Source organism: Macaca nemestrina, chromosome 1, assembly GCF_043159975.1.
Source record: "Macaca nemestrina isolate mMacNem1 chromosome 1, mMacNem.hap1, whole genome shotgun sequence".
Classification (NCBI taxonomy): Eukaryota; Metazoa; Chordata; class Mammalia; order Primates; family Cercopithecidae; genus Macaca; species Macaca nemestrina.
The window spans coordinates 207637691-207652344 of NC_092125.1; the positions used below are offsets into that span (position 1 = coordinate 207637691).

The 14654-nt window shown below is 45.5% G+C and overlaps 1 protein-coding gene across 4 annotated transcripts in view; it reads right to left on the bottom strand.

Annotated features, from left to right (window-relative positions):
* LOC105494509 (dehydrodolichyl diphosphate synthase subunit) overlaps positions 1-14654 on the bottom strand; it is a 43488-nt gene that overhangs the window by 19655 nt on the left and 9179 nt on the right. For all 4 annotated transcript variants that reach the window (XM_071097978.1, XM_071097968.1, XM_071097977.1 and 1 more), the window contains exons 4-6: positions 12019-12161; positions 8147-8263; positions 6635-6736 (exon numbers count right to left, since the gene is read on the bottom strand). In XM_071097978.1, coding sequence (XP_070954079.1) covers positions 6635-6736; positions 8147-8263; positions 12019-12161 — 362 coding nt within the window. The remainder of the gene's footprint in view (positions 1-6634; positions 6737-8146; positions 8264-12018; positions 12162-14654) is intronic.

Genomic DNA, 14654 nt, shown 5'->3' on the forward strand with positions numbered 1-14654 from the left:
GAAGTCAAAAAATTAGCCAGATGTGGTAGGAGGCACCTGTGGTCCCAAATAGGAAACTGAGGTGAAGGGATCTCTTGAGCCCAGGAGGTCTAGGCTGCAGTGAGCCATGTTCATACCACTGCACTTCAGCCTCAGCAACAGAGTGAAACCCTGTCTCAAAAACAAAACAAAACAGGCCAGGTGCTATGGCTCACACCTGTAATCCCAGGACTTTTGGAGGCCAAGGTGGGCAGATCACTTGAGGTCAGGAGTTTGAGATCAGCCTGGTCAACATGGTGAAACCCCATCTCTACTAAATATTAAAAAAATAGCTGGGTGTGATCCCAGCACTTTGGGAGACCAAGGTGGGCAGATCGTGAGGTCAGGAGATCGAGACCATCCTGGCTAACATGGTGAAACCCCATTTCTACTAAAAACACAAAAAAATTAGCCGGGCATGGTGGCGGACCCCTGTATTCCCAGCTACTCAGGAGGCTGAGGCAGGAAAATGGCGTGAACCCAGGAGGCAGAGGTTGCAGTGAGCCAAGATCGCGCCACTGCACTCCAGCCTGAGTGACAGAGCGAAACTCCGTCTCAAAAAAAAAAAAAAAAAAAAAAAATCCAAGTGTGGTGGTGTGCGCCTGTAATCCTAGCTACTCAGGAGGCTGAGGCACGAGAATCACTTGAACCTATAAGGTGGAGGTTGCAGTGAGCCGAGAGCACGCCACTGCATTTCACCCTGGGCAACAGAGCAAGACTCCATCTCAAAGAAACAAAAACACAAAAATATATACATACACACACACACACACCCTGGAAGAAATAAGAATGAGGAGTTGGATGGTGATGTGAGAAAGCAGGAAAATTCCAGCTATTTGAAGCATAGAACCTAATTGTAATTAATGCACTGACTTTGTTATAAATGTAGGTTTGTCTAAATTTGAATAATATAAAGTATACTGCCTCAGGCCCTGATTAGCCCAGTCTGAGCACACTAAGTTTCAGGAGTTGGTGGGTTGAGATATTGGCCTCCTGACCCTGGTGATACTGCCCAGCCCATACCCTGTCTGCATAACTAACCCCATAGAGGCAAGTTACTAAACCATGCAGGACAGAGAAGGATATGGAAAAACTTGCTGGACAAGAAGCAGGAGATAAGGTCAGTGGTTACTGCAATGTGGTATGAGGGTAGAGCATGCTGGACTAGGAGTCAAGATCAGAGTCCTAGGCATAATGCATATTAGATCTGCTTGTCAAATGGCTTTCTTTCACTCTAGAGTCAACACTTATCCCTTAATATTTATTTCATACACACAAGAACATTTGAAACATATTCATTATAAAGCACAAAAATATAATGAACTATGAAACTACCTCCAAACTAAGAATTTTAAAATTATCAAAAACATGCTTCTATTCCTATACCCCTTTTCTGTCTCATCCTCTTGCCTGCTACCCGTCAACTCCACCAGTCTCTTAATTGTTTTACCAACAGCTAATTTTCACTCTACATCTTAATTGACCTCTCTACAGCATTTCACACCATTGTTTCCATGGGTGCCCTACCCCTTCCCAACCTACACCAATACACTCCCTCTTTTCTTGGCTTATGTAATGCTGGCTGCCCTGGTTTTCTTCCTGCTTTTGTGTGTGTGTATTTTGTTTTGTTTTGTTTTATTTTTTTTTTGCTTATAAAGTTTATTCTCCTCTACCCAGCCAGTAAAGGGCAGAGTTCCTCAAAAACACCATCCTAGGCTCTCTCTTCTTCTCACTCACTCCTTTGCAGGCAGGGCAGAGTGGCTCACGCCTGTAATCTCAGCATTTTGGGAGGCCAGGGCAGGAAGACCACTTGAGGCCAGGAGTTCAAGACCATCCTGGGCAACAAAATCAGACCCTGTTTTTACAAAAACTAAATATAAAAAGTTAGCTGGGCACGGTGGTGCACGCCTGTAGTAGTAGGTACTTGAGAGGTTCCTTTGAGACCAGGAGTTCCAGGCTGCAGTGAGCTTTGATTGCCCCACTGCACTCCAGCCTAGGAGACAGGGTGAGACCATCTCTAAATAGATAAATAGACAGATAGACAGACTCTCCTTAGCTTTGTCATCCCCTCTTTGCTCAGGTTGCCTTACACACAGATGGCTTCCATACTGGTGACAGAGATAAACCCTGTCTGAACTGTTGACCTGACTATACCAACCCCTCTCTGAACTGTTGAACTGACATCTCTGTTCAACATGTACGGGATATCCAAAACCAAACTCCTGGATTTTCTTTCAGGGTTACCTAGCACGGTGAAGGGCACCACTATTCATTGTAATATAAGTCTAAAACCCTGGAGACACCCTTAACACTTCTTTCCCCAGAGTCAGTCAATTAAATCCTATTGATTTTAGCTACTTCATAACTTTTTTTTTTTTTTTTTGAGACAAAGTCTCGCTTTGTCATCCAGGCTGGAATGCAATGGTGCGATCTTGGCTCTCTGCAACCTCCGCCTCCTGGGTTCAAGCAATTCTCCTGCCTCAGCCTCCTGAGTAGCTGAGATTACAGGTGCATGCCACCACACTGTTTTTTGTATTTTTAGTAGAGACAGGGGTTCACCATGTTGGCCAGGTTGGTCTTGAACTCCTGACCTCAGGTGACCGACCCACCTTGGCCTCCCGAAGTGCTGGGATTACCACCACGCCTGGCTGCTACTTCATAACTCTTTGCATAGTCTATTACGTCAGCACCACTACCAGCACCACTCTACCACCACCACCATAATCCAAGCTGCCTTCCAGGTATTCTCTACTTAAATTGTTCCAATAACTTTTTAGCAACCAAGGAACTCCTCACTCTCCTGCCTCTTACCCTGGTTATTGCTTATTCCTCCTCCTTAGATCACTTATCATTTTCTCAGGGAGCCTTCCCTACTGGGTCCATTCTTCTTATTATAAATTCTTGTTTAGTTTGCAAGTCGGGTAAAAAAGCTAAAAAAAAAAAAAAGGGTCAGGCGAGATGGTTCACGCCTGTAATCCTAGCATTATGGGAAGCCTAGGTCGGTGGATCATTTGAGGTCAGGAGTTTGAGACCAGCCTGGCCAAGATGGTGAAACCTCATCTCAACTAAAAAATACAAAAATTAGCTGGGCATGGGGGTGGCTGCCTGTAATCCCAGCTATTTGGGAGGCTGAAGTAGGAGAATCACTTGAACCTGGGAGATGGAGGTTACAGTGAGCCAAGATCACGCCACTGCACTCTAGTCTGGGCAACAGAGAGAGGCATTGTCTCAAAACAAAAAAACAAAAACAAAACAAAACGAAACAAAAAAAGAAAATTCAGAAAGAAAAATTCTTGTTGTACCATGCACCACTGCCTTTATACCAGTTGTCACCATTATAATTTTATGCTAACTTGCATAATCTTCATTAATGTTTTTTTCCTTTACCAGAGCTCCATGAGGCAGGAAATATGTATTTTTATCCCCTATGTACAGCAATGTGCCTACCTATAGTGCACACTTAAAAAATATTTGAATTAAGAGGCCAGGCACGGTGGCTCATGCCTGTAATCTCAGAATTTTGGGAGGCTGAGGCAGGTGGATCACTTGAAGTCAGGAGCTCAAGACTAGCCTGGCCAACATGGTGAAACCTCATCTCTACTAAACATACAAAAATTAACTTGGCGAGGTGGCGCATGCCTGTAATCCTAGCTATTCAGGAGGCTGAGGCACAAGAATCACTTGAATCTGGGAGGCGGGTGTTGCAGTGTGCTTAGATCACCCCATTGCATTCCAGCCTGGGTAACAAAGCGAGTCTCAAAAAATAAATAAATAAATATTGAATTAAAAAATTAGCCGAGTAGGGTCCGGGTGCGGTGGCTCACGCCTGTCATCCCAGCACTTTGGGAGGCCAAGGCAGGCAGATCACGAGGTCAGGAGATCGAGACCATCCTGGCTAACACGTAAAACCCCATCTCTACTAAAAATACAAAAAATTAGCCAGGCGTGGTGGTGGGCGCCTGTAGTCCCAGCTACTCAGGAGGCTGAGGCAGGAGAATGGCGTGAACCTGGGAGGTGGAGCTTGCAGTGAGCCAAGATCTGCACCCCAGCCTGGGCGACAGAGCAAGACTCTGTCTCAAAGAAAAAAAAAAAAAAAAAAAATTAGCCGACTGGCCAGGTGTGGTAGTTCGTGCCTGTAATCCCAGTACTTTGGGAGGCTGAGGTGGGTGGATTACCTGAGGTCGGGAGTTCGAGACCAGCCTGGTCAACATAGTGAAACCCTGTCCCTACTAAAATACAAAAATTAGCCGGACATGGTGACATGCCACTGTAATCCCAGCTACTCGGAAGGCTGAAGCAGGAGAATCGCTTGAGCCCAGGATGCGAAGGTTGCAGTGAGCCGAGATTGCACCATTGTACTCCAGCCTGGGCAAGAGACTCTGTCTCCAAAAAAGAATTAGCTGAGCATGGTGGCACACACCTGTAGTCCCAGCTACTTGGAAGGTTGAAGTGGGAGGGTTGCTTGAGCCTGGGAGGCACAGACTACAGTGGGCTGAGATCACATCACTGCACTCCAACCTGGGTGATAGAGCGAGTCCCTGTCTCAAAATAAAAATAAAAATAGGCCAGGAGTGATGGCTCATGCCTGGAATCCCAGCACTTTGGGAGGCTGAGGCAGACAGATCACTTGAGGTCGGGAGTTTGAGACCAGCCTGGCCAAAATGGTGAAACCCCATCTCTACTAAAAAGTACAAAAAATTAGCTGGGCGTGGTGGTGTGCGCCTATAATCCCAGCTACTTGGGAAGCTGAGGTGGAAGAATTGCTGGAACCCAGGAGGCCGAGGCTGCAGTGAGCCAAGATCATGCCATTGTACTCCAGCCTGGAGACAGAGCGAGACTCCATCTACAAAAAAATAAAAAATAAAAATAAAATATTTGTTGAATGAATGAACTATGTGACAGAGAAATGTTGCCCAGCTGTTAGGAAGGAGAGGCATTCATAAAATAGCCTCAAAAACTGTCTCCTTTCCTTTTTATCTAATTCTATTCTCACCAAGTAAACTTTTTGATTTTTAATCTAGTTTCCTAGGTCAATCAAATTGGGAAGGGAACCAGAAAAAGTCCTGGTTCCCAAGATCCCACATAATAGAGGTAAAGGATAAGAATCCTAAAATCAAACAGCTTTAGATATGAGTCCCAGCTCTGGCACTTACTAGTATAGTAAAACTGGGCAATTCACTTCAATGCTGAACTCAGTTTTCTCATCTACAACATGGGTAACAGCCTTGAATCTGTCACACATAAAGTTAATGACTTAATGAAATACAGAACACAACATATCTCCTGGGTTATTTTTTGTTACTATTATTATATTATTGCTATTAGTTTACAAATATTGAAAGTTATATTTACAATAATGTGAGAGGGACCAAATATTTAAATGGCTTAAAAAGTCCCTCCAGCTCTAATAATTAGGATTCCACTATGTTGACAACAATTAATAATTTTCTTTTTGAAAAATACCTGAATTCGCCGGGCGTGGTGGCTCACGCCTGTAAGCTCAACACTTTGGGAGGGGGTGGGCGGATCATGAGGTCAGGAGTTCGAGACCAGCCTGACCAATATGGTGAAAACTGTCTCGACTAAAAATACAAAAATCAGCCGTGCATGGTGGCGCACGCCTGTAGCCCCAGCTACTTGGGAAGCTGAGGCAGAAGAATTGCTTGAACCTGGGAGGTGAAGGTTGCAGTGACACAAGATCACATCACTGGACTCCAGCCTGGGCGACAAAATGAGACTTTGTCTCACCAAAAAAAAAAAAAGAAGAAAAGAAAAGAAAAGAAAATCACCTGAATCTTGTGTGAAACTAGAACATGAGAGACCTAAAGAACTCTAGCCCCAACAAACTGCATTCATGAAAAGTCATTCTTGGAAAAACACTACCAAAGGGCCAGGAGGGTGTAATTTGTAAAGGAATAATAACATGGCTTTGTCATCTGCTTTGCTTTTTCTCTGGGGTTTCTTGGTGTGTGGTGAACTCTAGTTCTGAAGCAGGTTGTAATAAGCCAATCCTAATCTCTAAATTTGGGAGATCCCCTTAAATCTTTCCACATGGCCGGGCACGGTGGCTCAAGCCTGTAATCCCAGCACTTTGGGAGGCCGAGATGGGTGGATCACGAGGTCAGGAGATCGAGACCATCCTGGCTAACACGGTGAAACCCCATCTCTACTAAAAAATACAAAAAACTAGCCGGGCGAGGTGGCAGGTGCATGTAGTCCCAGCTACTCGGGAGGCTGAGGCAGGAGAATGGCGTGAACCCGGGAGGCGGAGCTTGCAGTGAGCTGAGATCCGGCCACTGCACTCCAGCCTGGGCGACCGAGCAAGACTCCATCTCAAAAACAAAAAAAATCTTTCCACATGCTCCCCTAATTAGACCTCTGGCCAAGTACATGGCACAGAGGGGTTTTATGGTTTGGTACAGGCCTAGTTTTTTTGTTGTTGTTGTTTAAGAGATGGAGTTTTGCCATGTTGGCCAGGCTGGTATTGAATTCCTGGCCTGCCTCAAATGGACTGCCCACCTAGGCCTCCTAATGTGCTGGGATTACAGGCATGAGCTGCCATGCTGACCCAGGCTTGTTTTCCTTAGTAATTACCATGCAAAACAACTCAGGATACCTGGGATCCAACAGGCCTTGCTCCACCCCCCACGCCATCTCTCTCACAGCATTGCTGATCTCATGACGGGATGTGTATGCAAAACAGACATTCAGGAAACACCTGAGGAGGGAAGAAGAGAATAATTTACCAAAGGGGGACAGGGAATGATGACTGAAGTCACTGATTACAGAGCAGCCCTTCCAGCCTTTCCCTAGAAAAACAAATACACACCAAATGTTAACCGTGGATACCTCTGAAAGGTGAAATTATGAATTTTTTGTGGTTTCCAAGTTTTCTTGGAATAAACATGTAACTAGTTTTATAATAAGACAAGTACTAAATGGCTCCTTTTTTTTTTGAGACAGAGTTTTGCTCTTGTTGTCCAGGCTGGAGTGCAGTGGCGTGATCTTGACTCACTGCAACCTCTGCCTCCTGGGTTCAAGTGATTCTTCTGCCTCAGCCTCCCGAGTAGCTGGGATTACAGGCGCACACCATCACGCCCAGCTAATTTTTGTATTTTTAGTAGAGACAGGGTTTCACCATGTTGGCCAGGCTGGTCTTGAACTCCTGACCTCAGGTGATTCACCTGCCTAGGATTACAGGCGTGAGACACTGTGCCCAGCCACTAAATAGCTCCTATTGCCCTCCTAACCCTCTCCTCTTCTACTGTACACCGGCTTTCAGAGAAAGATTCCACTGTGACATTGGCACAAACAAAGGAAAATAGGAAGGAGGTTTGGTGTAAAACAAGTCCACTGGCCGGGCGCGGTGGCTCATGCCCGCACTTTGGGAGGCCGAGGCGGGCAGATCACGAGGTCAGGAGATAGAGATCACAGTGAAACCCCGTCTCTACCAAAAATACACAAAATTAGCTGAGCGCGGTGGTGGGCGCCTGTAGTCCCAGCTACTCGGGAGGCTGAGCCAGGAGAATGGCGTGAACCCGGGAGGTGGAGCTTGCAGTGAGCCGAGATCGCGCCACTGCACTCCAGCCTGGGCGACAGAACTAGACTCCGTCTCAAAAAAAAAAAAAAAAAAAAAAAATACAAGTCCACTGCCAAAATACATGTTATGTTTCAAACATCACGGAGTTTGGATTATTGAATTCTATTCCCCGTAGGTCTGTATGACCTCCCAAGGTCATCCTATCCATAGGTTAAAGGAGTGGAACAGAAAAAGAATTTCTTGAAGGATCTGTCTTCAAAGACAGGGATAAGAACTGTTGTATTCTGATCCCATCCCCTGTCAAGTAAAAACATATATACATATACACACATACACATTTACTTGGTGGGGGGTAGGCACAGAAAGGAGGAAACTATGCATATGTGTCAGTATACACACATATAACATGTTATTGCAGAATCATGTCTGGTGTGCCCTGCAGTCAGGAGAAAGTCTCTAAGCTGCTCAACCTATTCTCTCATTGCCCATTGCACCAATCTAGACCAAGAAAAGCCCAGGTCATCTCCCTAAAGCCAGCAGGGAATCAAATATTGAAACAGCTCCCTACAGGGAAATCTGAGAACTTACTTGTTGTAGTTCTTTGTGGCCTGTACAGCTTGTGCAATCAGCTCCTGGAGATCCAAGGGTAACAAATGCAGATCGCCCAGGACCCGGATACACACCCCATGCTTCTGCAGTTTCTCCCTGATCAGGGAAAAGAGGCAGCATTGGGATAGGGCCCCTGCTGAGCTGGAGAGAGCAAGGTGCTCAGGTAATAACTGACAACCAGTTTTTTGAGGGCTTTCCTGTGTGTCAGACACTGTTCTACATGCTTGCATCCCCTCAACAACTCTGAAAGCTTACTTCAGTGCCGAGGCTCAGACAGGACAGTCAGATGGGGACTGCCCAAGGTCATACAGCCATCAAGTGCTCTGTTAGGATTGAAACGCTGTCTGTCTGACTTGAGAACCCAAATTATTTTTCTTGAGACGGACTCTTGCTCTGTCACCCAGGCTGGAGTGCAGTGGTGTGATCTCAGCTCACTGCAACCTCCGCCTCCCAGGTTCAAGCGATCTTCCCACTTCAGCCTCCCAAGTAGCTGGGATTACAGGCACCCGCCACCATGCCTGGCTAATTTTTGTATTTTTAGTAGAGACGGGGTTTCACTATGTTGGCCAGGCTGGTCTCGAACTCTTGACCTCAAGTGAGCTGCCTGCCTCGGTCTCCCAAAGAGCTGAGATTACAGGCATGAGCCACAGCGCTCAGTCCCAAACTCTTTTTTTGTTGTTGTTTGTTTGTTTCCTTTTTTGGAGACAGGGTCTTACCCTCACCCAGACTGGAGTGCAGCGGTATACTCATGGTTCAATATAACTTCCAAATCCTGAGCTCAAGCGATCCTCCTGCCGCAGCTTCCCAAGTAGCTGGGACTAAAGGTGTACACCACCATGCCCGGCTAATTTTTGTATTTCTTGTAAAGATGAGGTCTCACTATGTTGCCCAAGGTGGTCTCAAACTCCTGGCCTCAAGTGATCCTCCTGCCTGAGCCTCCCACAGTGCTAGGATTACAGGTGTGAGCCACCATGTCCAGCAAGAACCCAAACTCTTTACTATACATTACACAACCTCATGTGTCCTTTTTGGGAAGTTGCATTTTATGTATCTGTGAAGTCCCATTTGAGAAGTGAGTAAACTCCTCAAGGGAAGGAGCTGTATTATTGGTTACTTTTGTTACGTTCTAGTGAAATATGATGATAATGGTGACAGCTAACATTCTATGTTTACTAAATTCCAGATATTGGTCTAAGTGCTTTACATGTACCAACACATTCCATTCTTACACCAACCTCTGAGTTATATACCATTATTATTCCCCTTTTACAGATGAGGAAACTGAGGCACAGGGACGTTAGGTAATTTGTTCAGACAGTTGATTAATGGAGAACCAGGATTTGTACATAGGAAGTCAGCCTCTAGAGCTTGTCTTCTTAATTATGACATTATATTGCTTCCATACAATAACTCCCAAACTCTGCATATGGTGACAATGAATTCAACCAGTTTCTCTCATCCGGAAATGCTATGAAGAAACCAAATGCTTCACGTTTGGAAAATGGGAGCTTAATAGAAGGAAGTATACTAGAAGACCTTGATTCAGCTCTTCCTACTAGCTTGTGGTATAGTTCTGCCACTAGCTTGATGTGTGACCAGGCGTGAGCCCTCGTCTTCTGTTTTTTAAATTTTTAATTTACTTATTTTTATTTTAATGAATTAATTTTTTGAGACAGCATCTCACTCTGTTGCCCAGGATGGAAGATAGTGGTTCAATGACAGCTCATTGAAGCCTCAACCTCCCCAGACTCAAGTGAGCCTCCCTCTTCAGCCTCCCGTGTAGCTGGGATTACAGGCATGTGCCACCATCCTCAGTTAATTTTTTTTGTATTTTCTTGTAGAGATGGGGTTTTGCCATGTTGCCTAGGCTGGACTCAAGCAAATTCCTGGACTCAAGCAATCCACCCTCCTTGGCCTCCCAAAGCGCTGGGATTACAGGTGCGAGCCACCCTGCTCAACCTCTTCTCTTTACCAGGGTTTTGTTTCCCAACTGATGAAATAGAATAAGGCCAGTGGTTTTCCCACTTTCTTTCAGCCAAAGAACCCTTTCTTCAAATCAAATTCTACACAGAAGCCTAATACATAAAATAGGTAAATGCAACTCAGCACCCTCTACCCTACTCCCACTGGGTTCTTTCTACACCTCCTCAGACCTTGGGGTTCTGTGGCACATTAATGGTAAAGCACCTCTGAGGTTTCTTCTTGCTTTCGCCAGGACTTCATGATAAACGAAGTCCATTTTCTCTACTATTAACTGATCAGAGCAATGTCATTAGCATCTCTTCTGCCGTGCATTTTGATCTTGCAGGAATTGTAAGATGGCCTGTCTCTCAGAGCACAGTGTAGATGATAGCTCAGCTCTGGAGTCAGAAAGACCCAGGTGTGCACCTTGGCTCTGCCTGATAGCTGTGTGACCCAGGATATATGCCTTAACTTCTTTGATTTCTACTTTCCTTCTCTCTAAAAATGGGCCAATAATATCTTTGTCATGGTATAATGTGATTACAGGATGAGTAAGAATATATTTTAGGCTCAAAGCCTGGCATATAGTAAGCACTTTAAAAAGGTAAGATTAGTGGGATGTGCCCCCCATGCCTCCATCCCCGGCTCCTTAGGTGTAAACTCTGAGCCACACAGGCTCTGCTGGGGACCAGGGAGCAATGTCTGTAGCCCAGAATCTCACTATCCTAATATAGACAGAAGGAAGCCTGGCTACCCTCCCTACCACCCATTGTTCTAGGCTTACCTTCACTGGAGTTCTAGGCTCACTGTTCTCTCATCTTCCTGGTATAGGTAGGAGCTGGGCACACAACAGTTGTAACTAAGGCTTTTGGGCAATTCTGGCTGGTAAGGGCTCCATACTTTGAAGCAAGCAGTCTCCACTGAACTTCGTCTTTGCCCCTCTCTGGCTTTATTCCCTAAGTTAAGCCTAAACTTACTGACAGCTAAGAATGGTACTGACGCTTCCCCATAATTGTCTCTTATGCATCATCCCATCCCTCCCAAAGGACTATGCAGGGGGAGTACAGTAACTTTTTAGGGTTCACTGTGCAGCAGAAAATGACTTCCTTAATGTTTTCTTTTTTTTTTTTTTTTGAGACGGAGTCTCGCTCTGTTGCCCAGGCTGGAGTGCAGTGGCCGGATCTCAGCTCACTGCAAGCTCCGCCTCCCGGGTTCACGCCATTCTCCTGCCTCAGCCTCCCGAGTAGCTGGGACTACAGGCGCCCGCCACCTCGCCCGGCTAGTTTTTTGTATTTTTTAGTAGAGACGGGGTTTCACCATGTTAGCCAGGATAGTCTCGATCTCCTGACCTCATAATCCACCCGTCTCAGCCTCCCAAAGTGCTGGGATTACAGGCTTGAGCCACCGCGCCCGGCCCCTTAATGTTTTCTTTAACTCCACTTCCTTGGCCATAGTTTATTGGCTCTGGGGTAGAAATCTGATAGAATTTAGGGATCCCAATTAAGGGATTTTATTGATTCTGGGTTGCTCTTTTGAGGCAGAGAAAACTGGTCTGCAGAGAGAGATGGAAATAAATGAATATAGAGGTTCTACCTAGTGGGTTTAATTCCTGGTTTCAGTTTTGCTTGAGGTTGGCTGTACTTGTTCTTAAATCATGTGACACACCTCAATATCCTCAAATAAATGCCCCTTTTTTAATTTAAAAAAAATGGAAGAAATAAAGAATGAAAGACTATCTTGTATTTCTGATATTTGCCACCCAAGATGTCTAACCAACATTAAAAAGAGTTGGGAGTCCCTTAAGTAAGCCTCAGATAACAGAATTTCAAGGGTTAGGATAAGGCTGGGGGTGGTGGAAGAACATACTCTCCCCTCTGATAGCATCTTACTGTTCTTCCATCAAGCGGCTGAACTTCTGCCGAGCCAGATCCATAAGCCCGTCTACCTCACTCTTGGAGCGTTTGAAGTTCTCAATGCTGAATGCGTAGACCGTCACCTCTAGGATGCCCAGGTTCAAACACCACCGCAGAGTCTGAGAGGGGAGAAGGCAAGGAGCTAGGATACAAGGAAGAGTGGGAAGGGAAATAAGAGGTACTTTTTGGTCCTGACTCAGAGCTGGAGATGGGAGGCAGACTTTTCTCCTCCCAAAGCTGGGTGAAGCTAGGATAACATCAGTGTTTATGTTAGAATTAATGAATCAAACAAGGAGAAAACCACCATTGAAGAAAATGAAAAATGTGATCTTAGTGAATGCTGATGGCATTGTGCATTACAAGAAAGAACTCTGCACTTAGAGTGTAAAGACCTAGGTTCTAGTCCCTGACTCCATCATGCACTTATGTGACTAGAATCAAATCACTTAATCTCTCTAGGTTTAAGTCTCCTTACCTGTAATAGGAATCACAATCCATCCCTTACAAGGTGGTTAACGAACAATATAAAAACACAAGGTGTTATTACTCACAGCGTAACTTCATTATTCTGGTAGGTTGGGAGGCTGATGAGTCAAAAGAAAAAAAGCAATAACTGGACAGCTGTGTAACATTTAATAGCCTGCAAAGGGGTTTCACATAATTTCATTCGATTCTTTGAACACCCACTTTAAAATGACACTGCTGTTTTCATGCCTACTTTACAGATGATAAAACAGGCTCAGAGTTGAAGAATATGTCAAAAATCCTTAACTCAACTGTCTGATTCCATTATATGGAGTTCTAGAACAGGAAAAACAAATTTATAGTTACAGAAATCAGAACAGTAGTTGCCTAGAGAAGAAAAGGAGGAGGTGGAACAGAAGTTGATTGAGAAAGGGCACCAGGGAACTTTTTGGAGAGATAGAAATGTCCTACATCTTTTTGATTTTTTTTTGTTTGTTTTTTGGTGGAATCTCGCTCTGTCACCCAGGCTGGAGTGCAGTGCTACAATCTTGGCTCACTACAACCTCCACCTCCTACGTTCAAGTGATTCTCCTGCCTCAGCCTCCCGAGTAGGTGGCCTACAGGCATGTGCCACCACACCCGGCTAACTTTTTGTATTTTTAGTAGAGACAGATTTCGCCATGCTGGCCAGGCTGGTCTCGAACTCCTGACCTCAGGTGATCTGCCTGCCTCGGCCTCCCAAAGTGGTAGGATTACAGGCATGAGCCACTGCGCCCAGCAGGAAATGTCTCATATCTCAACAGGGGTATGGGTTAAATGAATGCATTGTCAAAACCTAAAATCTGTGCATTTCACCATATGAAATTATAATTCAAAAAGAAATGAAACTGGCTGGGTGTGGTGGGTCACACCTGTAACCCTAGCACTTTGGGAGGCCGAGGTGAGCGGATTACCTGAGGTCGGGAGTTCAAGACCAGCCTGGCCAACATGGTAAAACCCCATCTCTACTAAAAATACAAAAACTTAGCTGGGTGCAATGGCGCATGCCTGTAATCCCAGCTACTTGGGAGGTTGAGGCAGGAGAATTGCTTGAACCCGGGAGGCACAGGCTGTGGTGAGCGGAGATCTTACCACTGTACTCCAGCCTGGGCTACAGAGCGAGACTTTGACTCAAAAAAAACAGGCGAGGCATGGTGGCTCATGCCTATAATCCCAGCACTTTGGGAGGCCGAGGTGGGAGGATCACGAGGTCAGGAGTTCGAGACCAGCCTGACCAACATGGTGAAACCCCATCTCTACTAAAAATGCAAAAATTAGCTGGGCGTGGTGACGCAGGCCTGAAATCCCAGCTAGTCAGGAGGCTGAGGCAGGAAAATCCCTCGAACCTGGGAGGCAGAGGTTGCAGTGAGCCAAGATCGCGCCACTGTACTCCAACCTAGGTGACAGAGAGAGCGACTCTGTCTCAAAAAAAAGAAAAAATGAAACTCACACTTAAACTTAGTCCTGGCTGGGCGCGGTGGCTCACACCTGTAATCCCAGCACTTAGGCCACGGGGGGCAGATCACGAGGTCAGGAGTTTGTGACCAGCCTGGCTAACATGGTGAAACTCCGTCTCTATTAAAAACACAAAAATTAGCCGGGAGTGGTGGCACGCACCTGTAATCCCAGCTACTCGGCAGGCTGAGGCAGGAGAATCGCTTGAACCCGGGAGGCGGAGGTTGTAGTGAGCTGAGATCATGCCACTGCACCCTAGCCTGGGTGACAGAGCAAGACTCCATCTCAAAAAAAAAAAAAAAAAAGAAAAAAACTTAGTCCTTTGGGGCTGCTCTAATCCTGTACCACTAAAGGTGGAGAACAATGCTGAGAGGTGAAGAACAATGTTGAGAGATGGAGAGCTGGAGAAATGTTAAGAGATGGAGAACAGAAGAAACAAAGCTAAAGAGCTACCTCTCTAACCCCTTAACAAACATACAAGCAAACAAATCTATTGTTATCTTAGGAAAATTACCAGTGAGAACCTGACACTTGAACAGCCTCAGGCTCTAAAGACCTTGCAAGGCAGCCACTGTGGATGGCACATCTGGGTTGGAACCCACCACTGACATCAGTCAATATAATTGCTAATAACAAGTTTGATTTTTGAGCAC